The following is a 16,861-nucleotide window of genomic DNA, read 5'->3' as shown; positions in this document are numbered from 1 at the left end:
CGAGTTTGAGATGAAGGACCTAGGGCTGATGCACTATTTCCTAGGACTGGAAGTCTGGCAGAAGCCAGGGGAGATTTTCCTATCTCAAGGAAAATATGTGGTGAAGGTATTGGAGAGATTCAGTATGGTGGATTGCAAGCCTGTGACTACCCCAATGGAGCTTGACTTCAAGAAGTTAAGCGGTACTGTTGCCGGACCTATTTTGCAAAATGCTACCAAGTATCATCAACTCATCGAAGCGTTGATGTTCGTGGTGAACTCCTGTCCGGATATATGTTTTGCAGTCAACATATGGTTGAGCCTCACCACTCACATTGGATTGGTGCCAAGAATTTATTGAGATACCTTCGTGGTGCAATCACTCATGGGTTGAGATACACTGTCGGAGATGTGAGACTACATGGATATACCGATGTTGATTGGGCAGGGAGTGTGGTGGACCGAAAGAGAACTTCCAGGTGCTGTTTCTCTTTGGGATCTACCTCGATATCCTGGATGAGCAAGAAGCAAAATTCTGTGGCCTTGAGCACCACTGAGGCAGAGTACATTGTTGCGAGTATGACCTCTTGTGAGGTTGTCTGGTTGCGGAAGCTCTTCAATGAGTTATTTGGATTTACATTGGATATTATCGTGATCCTGTGTGACAACCAGAGTGGCATTCGTTTATCAGAGAATCCCGTATTTCATGAGCGCTCCAAACATATCGATATCAGATACCACTTTTTCCGGGATATGGTACAGCGGGGAGCAATAAGGCTCCAACATATCAGTACAGATGAGCAGGTCACCGACATTCTGACGAAGCCCCTGGGAAAGGTCAAATTCTTGACTTTCTGAGAACGACTTGCAGTCGTTGAGAGACCCTCTTATGAGGGTCTTGCATGAGGCATGCATTGAGCTCTGGGAGCTCCGGGGGGCTTGGGATACTTCTGGGGGCGACAAGTGACCATAGGGCAACTCACCCTCCCCTAGTGGTGCACTATGTACAGGGTGAAAGGTTCAACCTTCCCCTATGATACACCGTGGCGACTTAAGGACAAGATGAGTGGTTCTCCTATCGAGGCATCCTACCCATGCAGTCTAGGACTCATGGGAAGTACCTCTCATCTAGCCAATGAGTAGGGAAATGGGGTTAGGGACCATAGTAGTACTATCGATGGACCTCCATTGATCTGGGATCAATGAAACTGATCTGGGATCAGTATGAGTGGTTTGAGACACTCTCTTCTGGCACTGATCTGGGATCAGTAAGAGTGGTATGACACACTCTCTAGGACTGACCTCGGGTCAGTGGAGGATGGTATGATACATCCTTGATCATTTCTTCTTCTTCATAGTTCAGCATAGCAGAGCCAAGCAGTGTAGGGCAGTGCATTTGATGGCAGAGATAGTACCGACGGTCAGATGGATTAGCAAATGGAGTTCTCCCAGTTGAGAGGGAGTGTTAAAGTTGGCAACTAGGGCCAAAGTCTATGTGGGTCATCTTATTTATGGCAACAGATATTTTTCTTGGATTCCTCTCGTCGAGAGTTATAGGATCGATCTAACGATCATTCAATTCCGACAAGTATTTATGGAGGTATAAATTTATTTGTATTTACTTGACAAATTGTTAAGGTCGGCCAGTAGCTAAATGTGTGGCACACATGCTCAACGTTTCAAATAAATACAAGATAGGATGAGGCATTATTCATTCATCTCATCTCATCTTACATTCTTCTCTCTCTCCTTACTTGATTGGGTAAACAAGGAGCAGCATCTCTCATGTGGGAGAAGAAGGACGCAGCAAGGAAGATAGACGCAGTTAGGAGGAGGACGTCGATCTGTTCCAGCGTTGACTGTGGTTGCCCTAGGTGTAGCAAGCTAAGGGTGACTGTGTTGACCAGCAAGGGAGGTGTTTTGACTACAGCCTAGTGTGGGGAGTCTCCTTCAAGCAAGCCGCAATTCTGATCTGCAATTTGTTAACCTGATTTGACCACCGAATTGACCAACGCTAACTGGTTAGGGTTGACATAGGGCTGCTAATGCGTTCACCTGTTTTGACCATCTCTTTTGGGTTGTTTTGCGCTAACCTTCATTGTTGTTGATGGCTGAGTTGACCAAGGTTGACTCAATGTCATTTGTGGACTGTTTGACCATCTTTGCAAGTGTTGGTTAGGGTTTCTATTACTATTGCCATAAAATTACAAAACTGTACATTTGTACTAATTCTCTCTTTGTTGAAATATTGAAGATTATAGAAGAATTAATCAAAGGGTTTCCCCGCATTGGGGTCTGTCCCTAGCTAGTTGCCACATCTGATGTCTCTTGTCTTGGCTTGTTTTCTTTCGATCTATTAATGTTCTATCAGCATTTTACTTAATGTTAATGTGATTGCTAAACAGTGGCTAATAAGAAGAGATTGAAGTAAACTACTCTAAGCATAGAACATACCATAAATTAATATCTTTGAAAGTGATCACCTATGGAGGATTAGTAGTGCCTTTTCCCTTAGGAGATATGGAGTCAAGGATAATTTATCATTTGGAAAGAATTCACCCAGTCAAGGATGCCTTCAAACAACTTCGCATGGCATTAAGGCATGAGAGCAGCTGCTTCAAGGGCTTTATACTTCCATTTGCAATAATTGATGACTTATCAGCATGTATTTAGCACAAATTATCTCTAGGAACATTCAGCCATTCATACATGGCCCATGACATGATGCAACACTATAAAAGATCACAATTTCCACCAATTTGTATAGAAAAACAATAAATTTCAAACTTGTAGAGCGAAAATCCTAGCAACATTCATGTGACAAAAGTAATTAACAAGAATAAGCATGGAAAGAGCACTTACATGTATAAAAGAGTATATCCAATCATCAAATTATGCCAATAATGAAGCTCCAAGACAAGAGAGAGAGATCCAAACATCAAAATTCATCCATATAATCCACACTCGTCCTCCAAAAAGGGATAGCAAAAATCTCACAAGAGCTAATAACCCAATCCAATTGATGATGATCAAAATGAATAATCTCACTTCTATTTATACAATCATTAAGGATTTCGATTTGCGTAATATGGCCAAATTGAGCCCCAAATAATAAAATGTGCAATAATAGCATCCCTTGGTGAAAAGCCCACGAAGATAGCTCAATAATACAACAATAAGCCTTTCAAGAGGGTTGAATGATCAATAAAGTGAGTCGTTGTGCCTTCGAGGAGACATAATGAAGTCCAACGGGTGCCATGATGTGAAATTGGACTCGCAAAATAGTGGACAAGGGGTTGGCCGCTTGTTTTCCAAGCAAGAACTGGTGGTGCTCCCAAGTGGGTGTGGGGGCACAAGGACATCCTCATGGGTCTCCAAGTGGATCGACAATGCGTGTAGACCATCTGTAACAGTTAGGATGATGATACAAGCCCTCCCTCTGCAACAGGAGACATCCTCTAGGTCCTGAAACATCTGCCAAGTGTATGGTGCAAGTGTGGAGTTGGTTGGGCATAGTGAACCAGGTGCATCATCCTCATCCAAACGGTGGAACACGACTAATCAATGGGAAGTGTTGGGGATCCACGAAGTAATCCCTGTTACGGAGGAGGCCCATGGCTCTCAACATTCACCCTACAAGTGCCCATGTAGCCCTTTGGATGGCTAGGACCCCGTATAGGGAGACCAAGCCCCAAATGGAGACCCACCTACAATCTTGCATAAGATCCAATTCGTCCCCTTGCCCTCCAATACAACAAATCATTAGCATAATCAAGTAAAAGAGTTTACAAATCATGGAATCAATGGGGCATTTCATGGTGGCATGCCCTTCCATAGTGGGCTTTGGCATGTACAAGTGTGTTAAAGCTCAATAGCGGGGTTAGCCAAGGATCCCATTAGGTGGTTTCATCCTTTAAAGGAGTGACATGTTCATGGTACATCCTTTAGGTGGTAGGTGGAAAATGATAAAGTGGTGGAACAAAGTGGGGATCAGGGGAATCATCCAAATCACATGTTATGGTACAAGGGTAGATATAATAAGGGAAGCCCACACCTGGGTATATGAGTGTGGGAGTGAGCAAATTGTGGTACATGAGTTATCCTGGCCTTTGTTTTTCCACCCTTCTTCATATACCTTTTGCCTTTGATTAAATTTTCTTCATAACTGCTTGGGGCTCCTGGAGATGAGAGCATGTTGTGTAATATATAGCAGTGGATACCCCTTTAAGGTGGGGTAGTTCATTGCCCGCCAAGGGTTGGGACAATTATGTGTTCCTTAATGATGGAGGGGGGCTCATCTAGGGCCCATAGGAACCAAGGTGATGGTCATGGAAAAATGGTAGAGCTCATGTTTCGGCTTTTGCCCATGTGCTAAATTTGTATGTCCCAGCCATCTTTTGCATTTTGAGGTATATTTCCTGTTGAAAGTGGCAAAACTACGCTTTTTCTGTTTTTTTTTAGCTGCATCAACCTCTGGGTGTCGTTCCAAGCGCGACCCAAGGTGTGGACAAGGGGAGGCGGAGGCTAACCCTATGTGGATCTAGCGGACACATGTGGACTCGGATGGGGAAAATGATGAATGGGGTCAAAATGAGTGCCAACCCTAAAGCTATTGGCCATTAAAGGAGATCCCACAGGGCTAGGATACAAAGCTAAACACTAAATCGGGCAGGGAAGACAAAAGCACAAACCTAGCCCACTCTTTCCGCTGAATCCCCCCACCAATTCATGCCCAAAAGTGCCCATGACAAGTAAGGAAAATTACTCAACTATACCAATGAAAGTCATACTTTCGAGGTCGAGAAGCCTATCTTCAAATCTACAATCATAACAAGTGGGCGAGGGATCGCATGGTTAGCTCAGGTGGCGAAGATAATGGCACATCGAGCTATCTAGTGGCTACAAGGGATGTTGGTTGTCGGCTGAGGGCCATCTAGGAGAAAAAGTTTCTCCTATGTACACTACCCACAAGTGGTGGGTAACAAGTCCAACAGCAAGGGCAACCACCAGTGAAGTTCTTCATCATCGGAGTTCATAGGGAGATCCTTCAATATCTTGAATGCAATACTTTCATCAATTATCACATCTCGACTGACTTCTATTCGGTGTCCTTCCTTTATGTAGATCCTATAAGCCTTAGAGGAGTTAATGTAGTCCACATACGTTCCCTTCATGGCAGATGGATCCAACTTCTTCCTTTTGTCCTTAGATATATGAATATAGATAGGACAACCAAAAATTCGGAGATGATCTATGGTTGGTTTCTTCCCAGTGAACACTTCTTCAAGAATCTTGTTATCTAGTGATATGTGGGGACTTCGATTTTGTATGTATACAATTGTCTTTGTAGCTTCACCCCACAGAAATTTCAGTAAATCTTGATCATGTAGCATTGCTTTTACACTTTCTTCAATGGATCGATTCTTTCGTTCTACAACTCCATTTTGTTTGGGATTATATGGGACTATCAGCTCCCTCTTAATCCCAAACACCTTATAGAAAGTTATGATTCCCTTAGGTGTGTATTCTCCTCCATTATCAGATCTTAATATCTTGATTCTTCTTTCTATAAGGTTTTCTACTTTAGCTTTGAATTCTTGAAATTTGGTAAATACTTCATCCTTGGATTTCATTAGGTAAACCCAAGTTTTCCTTGAATTATCATCTATAAATGTGACATAATATAGATGACCACCAAGTGATTTAGGAGTCATAGGACCACAAACATCAGAATGAATAAGATCCAAGATTTCTTTTGACGGTGAAGCAATGTTTCTAAATGGTCTCTTGGTATTCTTACCTAATGCACATCCCTTGCATACTCCTTCGTGATATTTCAGTTCAAGGATTCCATCTACTATTGAATTTAGAGTTAGAAGGATTTTGAAATGGAGATGATCGAATCTTCTATGCCAAAGTTCACATGGGCTGATTTCAATGTGAAGTAAAGCTTAAGCAAGGGGAGATAGCAACCTGTAAAGTCTTCCTTCACGAATCCCAATCACTCTAGCATTTTCTATGCTTGAGTTTTTACCCCATACTACAACTTTTGCATCAATGAAAACCACTCTATCACCTTTATCTTTTAGACTTGAAATGGAGAGTAAGTTCTAATGTAGACCTGGAACAAATAGGATGTTGTTGAGATGAATATTGCCTCCAATCTCCAGCGCTATTGAGGTTGATCCAATTCCTCTCACAAGATAGCTCTTTTTATCACCAAGCTCTATGGAGTAAGAAGACTTTCCTTTTGACAATGTTTTTAGTTGCTTATGATAATTGGTCATGTGCCTTGATGCTCCACTATCGATCACCCAAATGCTCTCATCTTGAAATGTGCCAGTGAGTGCTGAGAAGAGTCCTTCGTCCTTTGTCTTTGTCACTTCCTTCTTTGGAGTAAATAGGAGATTCCATACTTCTTTGATGCCTTTCTTGAGATGACTTGCCACCTTTGAACACTTCTTTAGAAACTTCTTCAATGTAGTAGAGATCTTCATAATGCCCTCTGCCAACCTTAGCTCTGATACCATGTTGAGAAATCTATAGGGCAATAGTTAAGATGATTTCTCTTTCTATGATAACTGCTTGTGATGTCTTTTTACTTTTTCTTACTTTATTAACTTCTTCACTTATTATTATGTTTGAATATCATCAAACAGCTACCAAAACAAGAAGAACAATAGTACACAAGAACACAGAATGTAGGCTGCAAGCCAGGGCCAAAACCTCTCCACTTGAGAGGAAAACCCGCAAAATCTCTTCTCTTCTTATAGATTCTTCAATTGACGAATTCCAAGACCTATAGACCAAGACCAATACCCTCCAAGACCAAGTCCAACCTTTTTAAATGATGTGCTTCCCTTGTCCAAGTCAAACCCAGTCAAATCTCTTCCCGCAACACAACTTCGACCCCCAGCTTCAGAATTTTGACCTCTACTGCAAGTTTGAAAATTTTTGGCCCACTACAATTACTATTGCATCCACACGTGTGAGTGAAATTAGCCTTCCAAGGCCTCCCAGCAACTTCGCTTGCCTTGCTTCCTTGTCTAGGGCTAGTAGGTGACCTAGTAGACCCTTCTTCCAACAGATTTGATCCTCTTCTAGCAGATAGAAAATTTCAACCGTGAAGTAGCAAACCCTGGCTTCTCTTCTTTGTACATGTGAGAGAGAATTAGCCCAAAAGCAATCTTTCTTCGTCCTCTTCCTTCTTCGCTCCTCTCCTTTGCTTGAATGAGTGAGTGATGAATGTGTCTCAAGGAGGTTGAGTTCCCTCCTTTATATAGGCTTCTCAAGGTGGATGTGGCTCCTCAAAATAGGCTGACTTCCCAGCTGCCAAGCTGACTTGGTCTTGAAGGGTATTTTGACACTTTTAATGACAAAAAAAAGTTTATTTACAAGTTACAATGTGCCCGATGGGGTCTTCAACTTATGACAATCACTCTTTTGACTTCTTGACCTAGGACAAACATTAGAAGCACTCAATGGGTGTTTGACCTATAAAATAAAAGACCTTGAGCATGAAACCCATGCTCCAAAAATAATAATAATAATAATTTTGTTTCATTTTACAATATACAAGAATCAAAAGTATGTTTCATATTTATGAAGACCAAACCTAGTTACACATTTTTCAACATGACAAGGGTCTTAGGTCTTGGAATTCGTCATTTGAAGTTCTATAAGAAGAGAAGAATTCCTATGGGTTTTCCTCTCAAGACGAGAGGTTTTGGCCCTGCCTGCAGCCTACATTTTGTGTCCTCTTATCTACTTGATCTTCATAGTTTGGTAGGTGTTGGATGATAAGAAAATAATAATAATCAAGAGAAAGAAGAAGTTAATCAAGTAAAAATACATCATAAGCAGTTATTAAAGTAAGAGAAATCAACTAATCTAGCTGCCCCTAGATTTCTTAGCAACACAATGAAGTCTTATGATAACAATTCATCTTTGGAAGCCTATAAGTGCAAAGTTCCATTCAATATTGATTTGGGATGGTTAGATCATGTTATAGTTTGACAATTCTGCTCATCACTTAAAGTTTGTATTGTCTATTATCATCAGCCATGAGAACATCAAGATCATGCAAAACATCACATGTGAATGTACATATATAAAAGCCTTTTCATCAATATGCTTTGAGGACAAGGCATTTCTAAAGGGGAAGGCAATGTTATGACCATAAATATGTATTAAATAAATATAAATAATAATAATAATAATTAATACAATAGAAATTATATAATTAATAATTATAAAAGGACATGTCCCAAAGGACATGACTATTTATGAATGGGAACTCCCACGTAAGGATATATACGAGATCCCATTTGTAATCTCAACAACATATTTTTCTACCATCAACTACTACTATAATATTTATATATAGTCCACATGGATTTCATTTTATTCCAAACTTTTTTCAATATTTTGTGTGATAACGAACTTTGTTCGTTTCACAATCCCTTCACTAATTCTTTCAATCTATATTCCTATTCTATTTGAGGGTTGGCCATCATTTGTAACGCAGCCAGGCCACCACCACCTAGGTCTGCCATCGTTTTTCTTGTTTGTTACAACCTCGCGACACCCACAGTCCAAGTGTCCTAGATGTTCTTATGTTTTCTATTCAGATTTTGGTGAGCCTAAGGCCCTAAAATGATGAATGGAAAAGAAGGAAGGAACTTAAGCAAGCGGGAATTTAATAGTCATATCTCTAGCAATGGACGAAAGAACTCTATTTCAAGCACATCACAATCTACAAGGGCAAGCTAGCTTGTCTTCTTGCTTGGCCACATCCTCTGTTTGTCCACTTACAGGTGCATAGGATGTGGAAAACAACAATTATGAGTAACTAAAAGAGCTTTATCCTACAGGTTCATATTTTGGATCCACAATCCTCTTGGAAGCCACAAACAAACTCTACCAAGGACCTCGATCCAATCCCAACACTGTCCTTGTTCTCCAATTTAGACCAAATAGTTCTAGCAAGATTATGGGATCAAATATTCAACAAATTCTTGGGCATGTTAGTGCATATCAAAGCAATTCAGACCAAATGGTTCTAGCAAGTTTATGAGATCAATATATACAATGAATTCCTGGGCCTGTTAGTGCATATTAAAACAAGTCCCATGTTGATTTGTGGTAGCATCGGATGTGCTCTAGCCATGAAATTTGGTGGAGAGGCTAAGGCACATGAGATCTCCAATACCTCGAAAGGGTTTGGGCAGATTCTAAACAGTTTGGAAGATATTAAAATAATTAATATTTTTGATGGAGTCCCTAAGTCTAAAATTAGGGAAAATAAAATATTAATGTGAATTAATATAAAATTGTGTTAGAATGGTCAAGAGAAAAATATAAGAGGAGGCTTGGGGGTCACTTAGAGAACACACCGAGTTGATCAAAATTTCGACTTTCTAGGGCAGGTTTTGCTGAGGAAGTCGAGAGAGTGATCAGAGTTGTAGCTGAGGGGCAGTGAATACAAAAGCAGAGAGGCAGAGATAGTGCCAGAAGGATCAACACAACAGCCGAGAAAGCTGACACAGAGGGCAAAAGCCGAAACTGTCGGGAACAGCGAGAACTGTCGGGAACTGCCGAAATTGCTGGGAACTGTCCAAACAGCCGGGAAAGTTGAGGCAGAGGGCAAAAGTCGAAACTGCCGGGAACGGCCCGAACTGTCAGAACAGCCGGGAAAGCTGACGCAGAGGGCAGAAGCCGGAACTGCTGGGAACTGCCGGAATAGCTGGGAAAGCTAACGCAAAGGGCAAAAGCCGAAACTGCCAGAACAGTCGGGAAAGCTGACGCATAGGGCAGAAGCCGGAACTGCCGGGAACTGCCAGAACAGTCGGGAAAGCTTGCGCAAAGGGCAGAAGCCGGAACTGTCGGAACTGTCAGGAACTGTCGGAACTGCCGAGAAAGATGACGTAGAGGGCAGAAGAGGCTGACGCTGGGGTTTTTCGTGGGGCAGATTGGAGCTGAGGAGCTATCGTAGTGTTTATCCGGGGTTTCAGCCAGAGCATGTGTCTCCGAAGGAGAGGTACTATTGCCAAGATTATTCTCTGTTGGGTGAGCCGGTTTTGACACCCATATTGTATTCAGAAACTGCATAATAATAAAACCCTCAAATAGCTGCATCGGTTTTCCTGCATTGGGCTTTTCCGAAGACACTGGTCCAAAAACAACGGTGTCACTTGTGAGCTTGTTTTGTTTCCTTCAGTTGATGATCTATAATGTGTTAAGCATGTACTTGTATTTATTTCCAGTATTTACATGGCAAATAACTTGTTAATTAACAGTACAAGTAGGTATGAATAAATCAGAAAGTACATGAAGGATTTCTAATGGGTTAGAATTAGAAATTCCAACATGGTATCAGAGCGTGGTTGCAGATCACAGGAGAACTGAAGACATCAGCCAAGCAGAGTAGCAGCAGCAAAAATCAATTGTCTCGACTGGCAGAGTTGATCATTGCAGAAAGCGATAGAGGAAGGAGTGACGCAGAGGGACTGCGTCATCATTCTGAGCCGAAGAAAGACAACGCAAAGGCTAAGGGAGGCAGAATTAGGCTCATGCAGAGCCACGCAGAGGCCAGGAGGGTTGACGCAATTGGTTGGGGGAGCTGATTTGCCGGTGTCGGGATTGTGCAAAGCCAAGTGGCTCAATCCTTCAATTGTTGGGGTATAGGAGGTTGTGGGTAAGTTGCAGAGTGAAGCTGGTGGGGTACTATAGTCAGAACAGTACCTAACAGGGCAAGACCAAGGGGAGGGAGTTGCTGCCAAGGCGGATTTCTAGCCAAGGAATCCAGATCAGTGGTGTAGTTGCACAGATGATCGAAGAGGGGCAACTTGATGGTTGGTAGAAGGATTTCCAGGAGGGAAATCGGGACTCAGAGGGAGTCCAGAAGAGAACTTCCAGACGGGAAGTAGAGAGACTCGGAGGAGTCGAACAGAGAACTTCCAGATGGGAAGTAGAGAGACTCAGCAGGAGTCAAACCAAGAACTTCCAGGTGGGAAGTAGAGAGACTCGGAGGAGTCGACAGAGAAGAGTAGAGAGATGGCCATGAATGGGATGAGGGATCAAGATAGGCTGGACAGAGCGTCCAACTTTGTGGTCTTGAAGGCTAGGATCCTGTCCATTCTAGATGAACATCATATCAAGGCCTTCGCCTTTAGGAATGATGATTGTGCCATGAGTACTCATGTGCCACTTGAGAAGAAGTGGGGAGACATCAAGCTGTAATCAGGTGGACTATAGGCGATGAGGGGCAGGATCCTCGAGGTACCCAACCTCTTGGATTATACCTTGCTACGAGAGCCCCAATGAGAAGTAGCAGTACTGGCAAATGTCGGTAGAGACGAATGAGGATGGAGCAGCAGAGGGAGCGACAGTGCAGGATTCCCAGGACAGTGTGAGGCTAGCAGGCTGCAATAGTGCGAGAGGCACGGGAGTGTTGCACCAGTGCAGGATGGCACACAGAGGTGTACAACGGTGCGAGATGCAGGGAGTTGTTGCATCAGCGCAGAGGTCAAAGAGGGAGCACGTGTCAGTGACAGAGGGAGCTTCAGCATCCAGAGTGTCTCTAGCCTGACAGAGATGTTAGAGTTGGGAGATCAGTTACTTACTTCTCAGTAACTGAGTTGCAGTGCAGCAGTTAGCAGTGGCGATGCTATGGGCAGCACTATGTAGCATGATGAGAGGGGATGCAGTGCAGACGCAGCAGTGGCAGTGGCAGGGCCATGGGCAGCAGCGCGAATGCAGAGGGAATTGTCATACAGATGCAGTAGCGGCAATGGCAAAGCCATGGGTGGCAGTACGAGATACAGCAATGCAGATGATGGGAAGCAGGCCTAGCATCAGGGACCAATGTTGGATGATCAGAGTAATACTTAGTGAGGAGTATTGCTAGAGCATAGTCCTCGCTAAGAGGGAGTGTTGATTTGGGGTAGCATCGGATGTGCTCTAGCCACAAAATTCGGTGGAGAGGCTAAAGCACATGAGATCTCTAATACCCAGAAAGGGTTTGGGCAAATTCTAAACACTTTGGGAGATATTAAAATAATTAATACTTTTTAATGGAGTCCCTAAGTCTAAACTTAGGGAAAATAAAGTATTAATGTGAATTAATATAAAATTGTGTTAGAACGGTCCAAAAGTCATGGATCAAGCCAGATCTAATCTTAGCCATTGATTAGGGACTTAATCTTGGTCATTGATTTTTCAACAAGAAATGTGTAAGAGGAGACTTGAGGGTCACTTGGAGAACACACCGAGTTGATCAAGATTTCGACTTTCTGGGGCAGGGGTTGCTCAGGAAGTCGAGAGAGTGATTAGAGTTGCAGCTGAGGGCAGTGAATATAGAAGCAGAGAGGCAGAGATAATGCCAGGAGGATCAATGCAACAGCCTAGAAAGTTGACGCAGAGGGCAGAAGCTGGAACAGCCAGAACTGTCGAGAACTATCGGAACAATCGGGAAAGCTGACGCAAAGGGCAGAAGCCAGAATTGTCGGGAACTGCCAGAATAGACTAGAAAGCTGACGCAAAGGGCAAACGTCAGAACTGTCGAGAACAGCCGGGAACTGTCAGAATAGCAAGGAAAGCTGACGTAGAGGACAAAAGTCGGAATTGCCGGGAACAACCGGAACTGCCGGGAATAGCCGGAACTGCCGAGAACTACCGGAAAAACCGAGAAAGGTGATGCAGAGGGCAAAAGCCAGAACTACCGAGAACGCTGACACAGAGGGCAGAAGCTGGAACTGCCGAGAACTGCCAGGAACGCTGACGCAGAGGGTAGAAGAGGCTGACGTTGGGGTTTTTCGTGGAGCAGATTGGAGTTGAGGAGCTGTCGGAGTGTTTATCTGGGTTTTAGCCGGAGCATCTGTCTCCGAAGGAGAGGTACTACTGCTGAGATTATTCTCTGTTGGGTGAGCCGATTTTGGCACCTAGATTATATTCAGAAACTGCATAATAATAAAACCCTCAGATAGTTGCACCGGTTTTCCCGCATTGGGTTTTTCCGGGGAAATTGGTCCAAAAACAACGGTGTCACTTGTGTGCTTGTTTTGTTTCCTTCAGTTGATAATATGTAATGTGTTGAGCATGTACTTGTATTTATTTCCAGTATTTACATGGTAAATAACTTGTTAATTAACAGAACAAGTAGGTATGAATAAATCAGAAAGTACATGAAGGGTTTCTAACGGGTTAGAATTAGAAATTCCAACATCCCATGTCTCAATATTTTAAGCATGACCACTTAGATCTTGCCCCCACAATACTAAAGACATGACTTTGTAAGAAGCTCATCTTTGCTCCAGTGCCATCAGTGATCACTAATGCCAATGACCAATGATTCTACATTTTCGAGTTGATATGCCCAATGCATTCTTGCCAAGATACATCATCACATAAAAAGGAAGCCCTGTGTACCCACAAGTAAAATTTACCTAATTCCACCTTGCTCTAACCCTAGCACAAACACAGTTAACAAAAAAAATCCTCTGTGCTTCTAGTAGAACCAATGGCCAACATAACTTGCAACATAATTACTTCATACTCTTACTAGGACTATTGGCCAACAACCAATGCAACTAATTTTTTTCTAAGCAACACTAATGGCCAATGTGGCTACCACCCAATGACTAACTCAAGTTTCTACACAACTCATCCATGTTTACAATAGGCCAATACCACCCGAAGTAAGACCTACACAGCAATAACAACCTTTTAAATGCAAGACTACACGATACCAATCTTCTTGAGCAAATACATGCTGCATATATCTACTATATTGCTGACAGCATACTCAAAGCCATTTTTTGGAAGTAGTTCAAATAAACCAGGAATTTGAAATGCCACTTAAGCTTTTGATAGTACTATATGTGGACAGCTCATATGAACCTAGTACAAAATAAATATTCACCAGAAACAATACAACTAACGCAAGGAGGGATCCAAAAATCATTTTGAAATTAAAGATGATTTCCACTAAGCATAGAGGAAATGGTGAGCACATAGTAATATATATTTCCTAAGTACTCCCATTAAGCATAATGCATCCAAAAATCATTTTGAAATTAAGGATGATTTCCACTAAGCATAGAGGAAATGAGCACATAGTAATATATATTTCCTAAGTACTCCCATTAAGCATAATGCATCGATGTATCTTTTTCTATATTTTGTATCAAGTTCAAAAGTGTGTATATTTAGATATCAACTCTTAATCAGGGGAAGAATAGACTAGATGGAAACTTCCAAAGATGTAACAGATTGCATGTAAGATTAGGAGAGGACATTTTGAACTCTTGTCATTTGGGTTTATCTTGGGTGGTTGAGAGGAATGACTGTTATACTCCCTACCCAGGTTCAATTCCTACAAGTGACATGATGAGCTCATAAGGAGTATATAGTTGTAATGGCTTTGAGCTTGTTGTTGAACGGCTGTAAGCCCTGAAAAATATCTTACCCTTGCATACGGGGTGGAGGGTAGGGTGCTTTGTTACATGGAAAAAGAAATGTTGCACTCTCATGAAAAGTCACCCTTTCTGCTTAAGGGAGCTCGTCTTCCATGTATCGTCACCCAAAATTATGTATACAATACCATTCTTTGAGCAAGCTTTTGACATTATCGGTGTCTTAGAGGTAATCATAGATATTTAGTCACTATCTCAATTCTTTAGTATTAGTAGTTTAAGCAAAAGATCTTCAGATTTATAGAACTGACCTATATGAGGAATTCCATTCAATATCGCTATTGTTGCAGGAACAGCTCCATTCTCCTTCACAATCATCTCAACCTGCTTTGCAGTCTCAAAATTCTGTGGGTATGGCATACCTAGTACAAAACAATCACAACAAAATTGAAAGAGAGAAAATCAAAAAGATGAAAGTGTATGATGCCAAAACAGACAATTGCAGAGAAAAGTTGTTTAACAAAATTTTATAGTAAGATACATGGAAGATTCCCAAACAAAATCAAAATGCAGAAGACAAAATGTTCAAAGCCCTGATTCTCCAACAATGTAGCCTTCTTTAATTTCATAAATTTTGTTCACAAGACTCTCAAGACAGATAAACAAAATGATATTGGTTATCCAGTTTCTTCATAACTCAATCTAATAAATGGAAATAATTTGAGAGTTATTCTATTTAGGAGAATTAGTTTATAGCAATGCAGTCTCAAAATTTCCCATAAACATCCCTTGCACAAAGCTGCCGTAAAAATGGATCTTTTGCTAGTTAAATCATCCTTGGCAACTTTCCTATCCCCTTCTGTTGAGAATTTTTCACAAATCATCAGCCAGTTGCCATGTTAGATAGAGTCCATAAGTTCACCAGCAAGGCCTATTGAGATCCATAGAGAAGTTGTTCAGAATAACAGCAAGTAGTTCAACACCTTGAAAAGAGATATATAACAACTTCAAATAGAGTGCATGCACTTTTTCTGTTGCCAGAAATAAAATTCACCCGTTTTGATAGAAAAACAATCAGGTTTAGGGTCATGTCACTTGAGAGTCCTGTTATCCATTAATCTGGCATGGGATGAAACGAGATGTTGTGAAAAGCTATGTATATCCTGCACAAGGCAATTGGACCAACAGGAATCATGAGGATGTGTTTCCTGGATCCCAAGTGGATGGGATTGATGATGATTTACTAGTCACTACTGATTCAAAATCTGATTGTGGTGATTCTGTGCGAAGGTTTTGGATGGACTGAATCATGTATAGGTTGTGAGACCTGCGGAAGGACATGTCAAGCAAAGGAGATGGGTGCTGGCCCAAATTCTACACCAAATGAAGCATTTGCGCAACTGAGGGTTTGATATATGCTTTCAGAATTCTGACAAAAGTCTTTGAAGTTGAAATAAGAAGGGAGGTCAAGTTTGTCTATGTGTGAAAGTTGCATAAGATTCCATACTGTGTTTCATTGGGATGTTGCCTGAAGAAATGCCACAATACAGCCGAATTATTACAGAGGCCTATGTTAGGCATGTTGACCAAGGAAGGGAAATTTTTGGCTGAGATAGTGTTGTGGGACCTGGGTTTTCTTAAGTCACCTGAGTTAGTACATTTACCTTCGGGGTGCTTGTTGGTCTTACATTTATCTTGGGGATGCTTGTTGGTCTTACGTTGGACTTGGCCAAACCTACAAAAGCGGGGTTTCAGAGGTTTTGGGTAAATTTCAGGACATGAAATTTACTTGTGAGTATAAATATGATAAGTAAAGTGCATAGATTCTGGGTCTGTTGGGATTTGCAGTCAGAATGCTGAGTGTAATACAGGGAAGTTTCTGGATATTGTAGATTTTAATGCAAGATACAAGAAAACGTATGTAAAATCATTTGTTCCGAAGCTGTTGCATTTGATCAAGAAAGACAAAAAAAATATATCTCGCCCTTCCAGGTCTTCAGCACTCATGCCCACAGATGTTATAGTCAGTGACATCAAAGTGCAAGTTCATATTTTTTTGCTTTAGACCTGTTATATCGTAATCACTGGAAACTTTTACAAGAGAAACTAAAAGTGCAAAGAAAATTCTTGTATGATTCTTTTCAAGAAGCAAGGAAGTCCTAATTTGCAACTCCAAACACTAGAGAAAGATGCAACATACAAGGCTGGAACGCATTCTACGAAGTGGTTGGAGATTGTACACTGCAGATTGTTCCGCGATGTAATAACTTTTATCATATTGATGATCATGCCTCAGGTCCAGAATCATATCTAAAGCAATCCAAATCCACAAAAAGGTCCAGGGATGTAGCAATGTTGAGGGATACTTTTCAAGAAACTAGTGTTGGTATTCTGTAGCTTGAAAGGAAATTCTAGGCAAAGGTTCTTTTACTTTGTAAGCATGCTCATGGTCAAAGCCTTAGTCCTTT

General features: G+C 41.6%; 1 protein-coding gene across 2 annotated transcripts in view; it reads right to left on the bottom strand.

Annotated features, from left to right (window-relative positions):
- The window catches only part of LOC149151304 (indigoidine synthase A family protein), a 351,057-nt gene that overhangs the window by 252,374 nt on the left and 81,822 nt on the right, over positions 1 to 16,861 (bottom strand). For both annotated transcript variants that reach the window (XM_089438524.1, XM_089438525.1), the window contains exon 4: positions 14,705 to 14,815. In XM_089438524.1, the coding sequence (XP_089294650.1) occupies positions 14,705 to 14,815 (111 nt within the window). The remainder of the gene's footprint in view (positions 1 to 14,704; positions 14,816 to 16,861) is intronic.

The sequence above is a fragment of the Pinus tabuliformis genome, chromosome 9 (genome assembly GCF_031772625.1).
Source record: "Pinus tabuliformis cultivar Carrire ecotype Pingquan chromosome 9, CPIR1, whole genome shotgun sequence".
Classification (NCBI taxonomy): domain Eukaryota; kingdom Viridiplantae; phylum Streptophyta; class Pinopsida; order Pinales; family Pinaceae; genus Pinus; species Pinus tabuliformis.
Note: the sequence above shows the minus strand (reverse complement) of the source record. Positions and strands in the feature narration are given on the sequence as shown.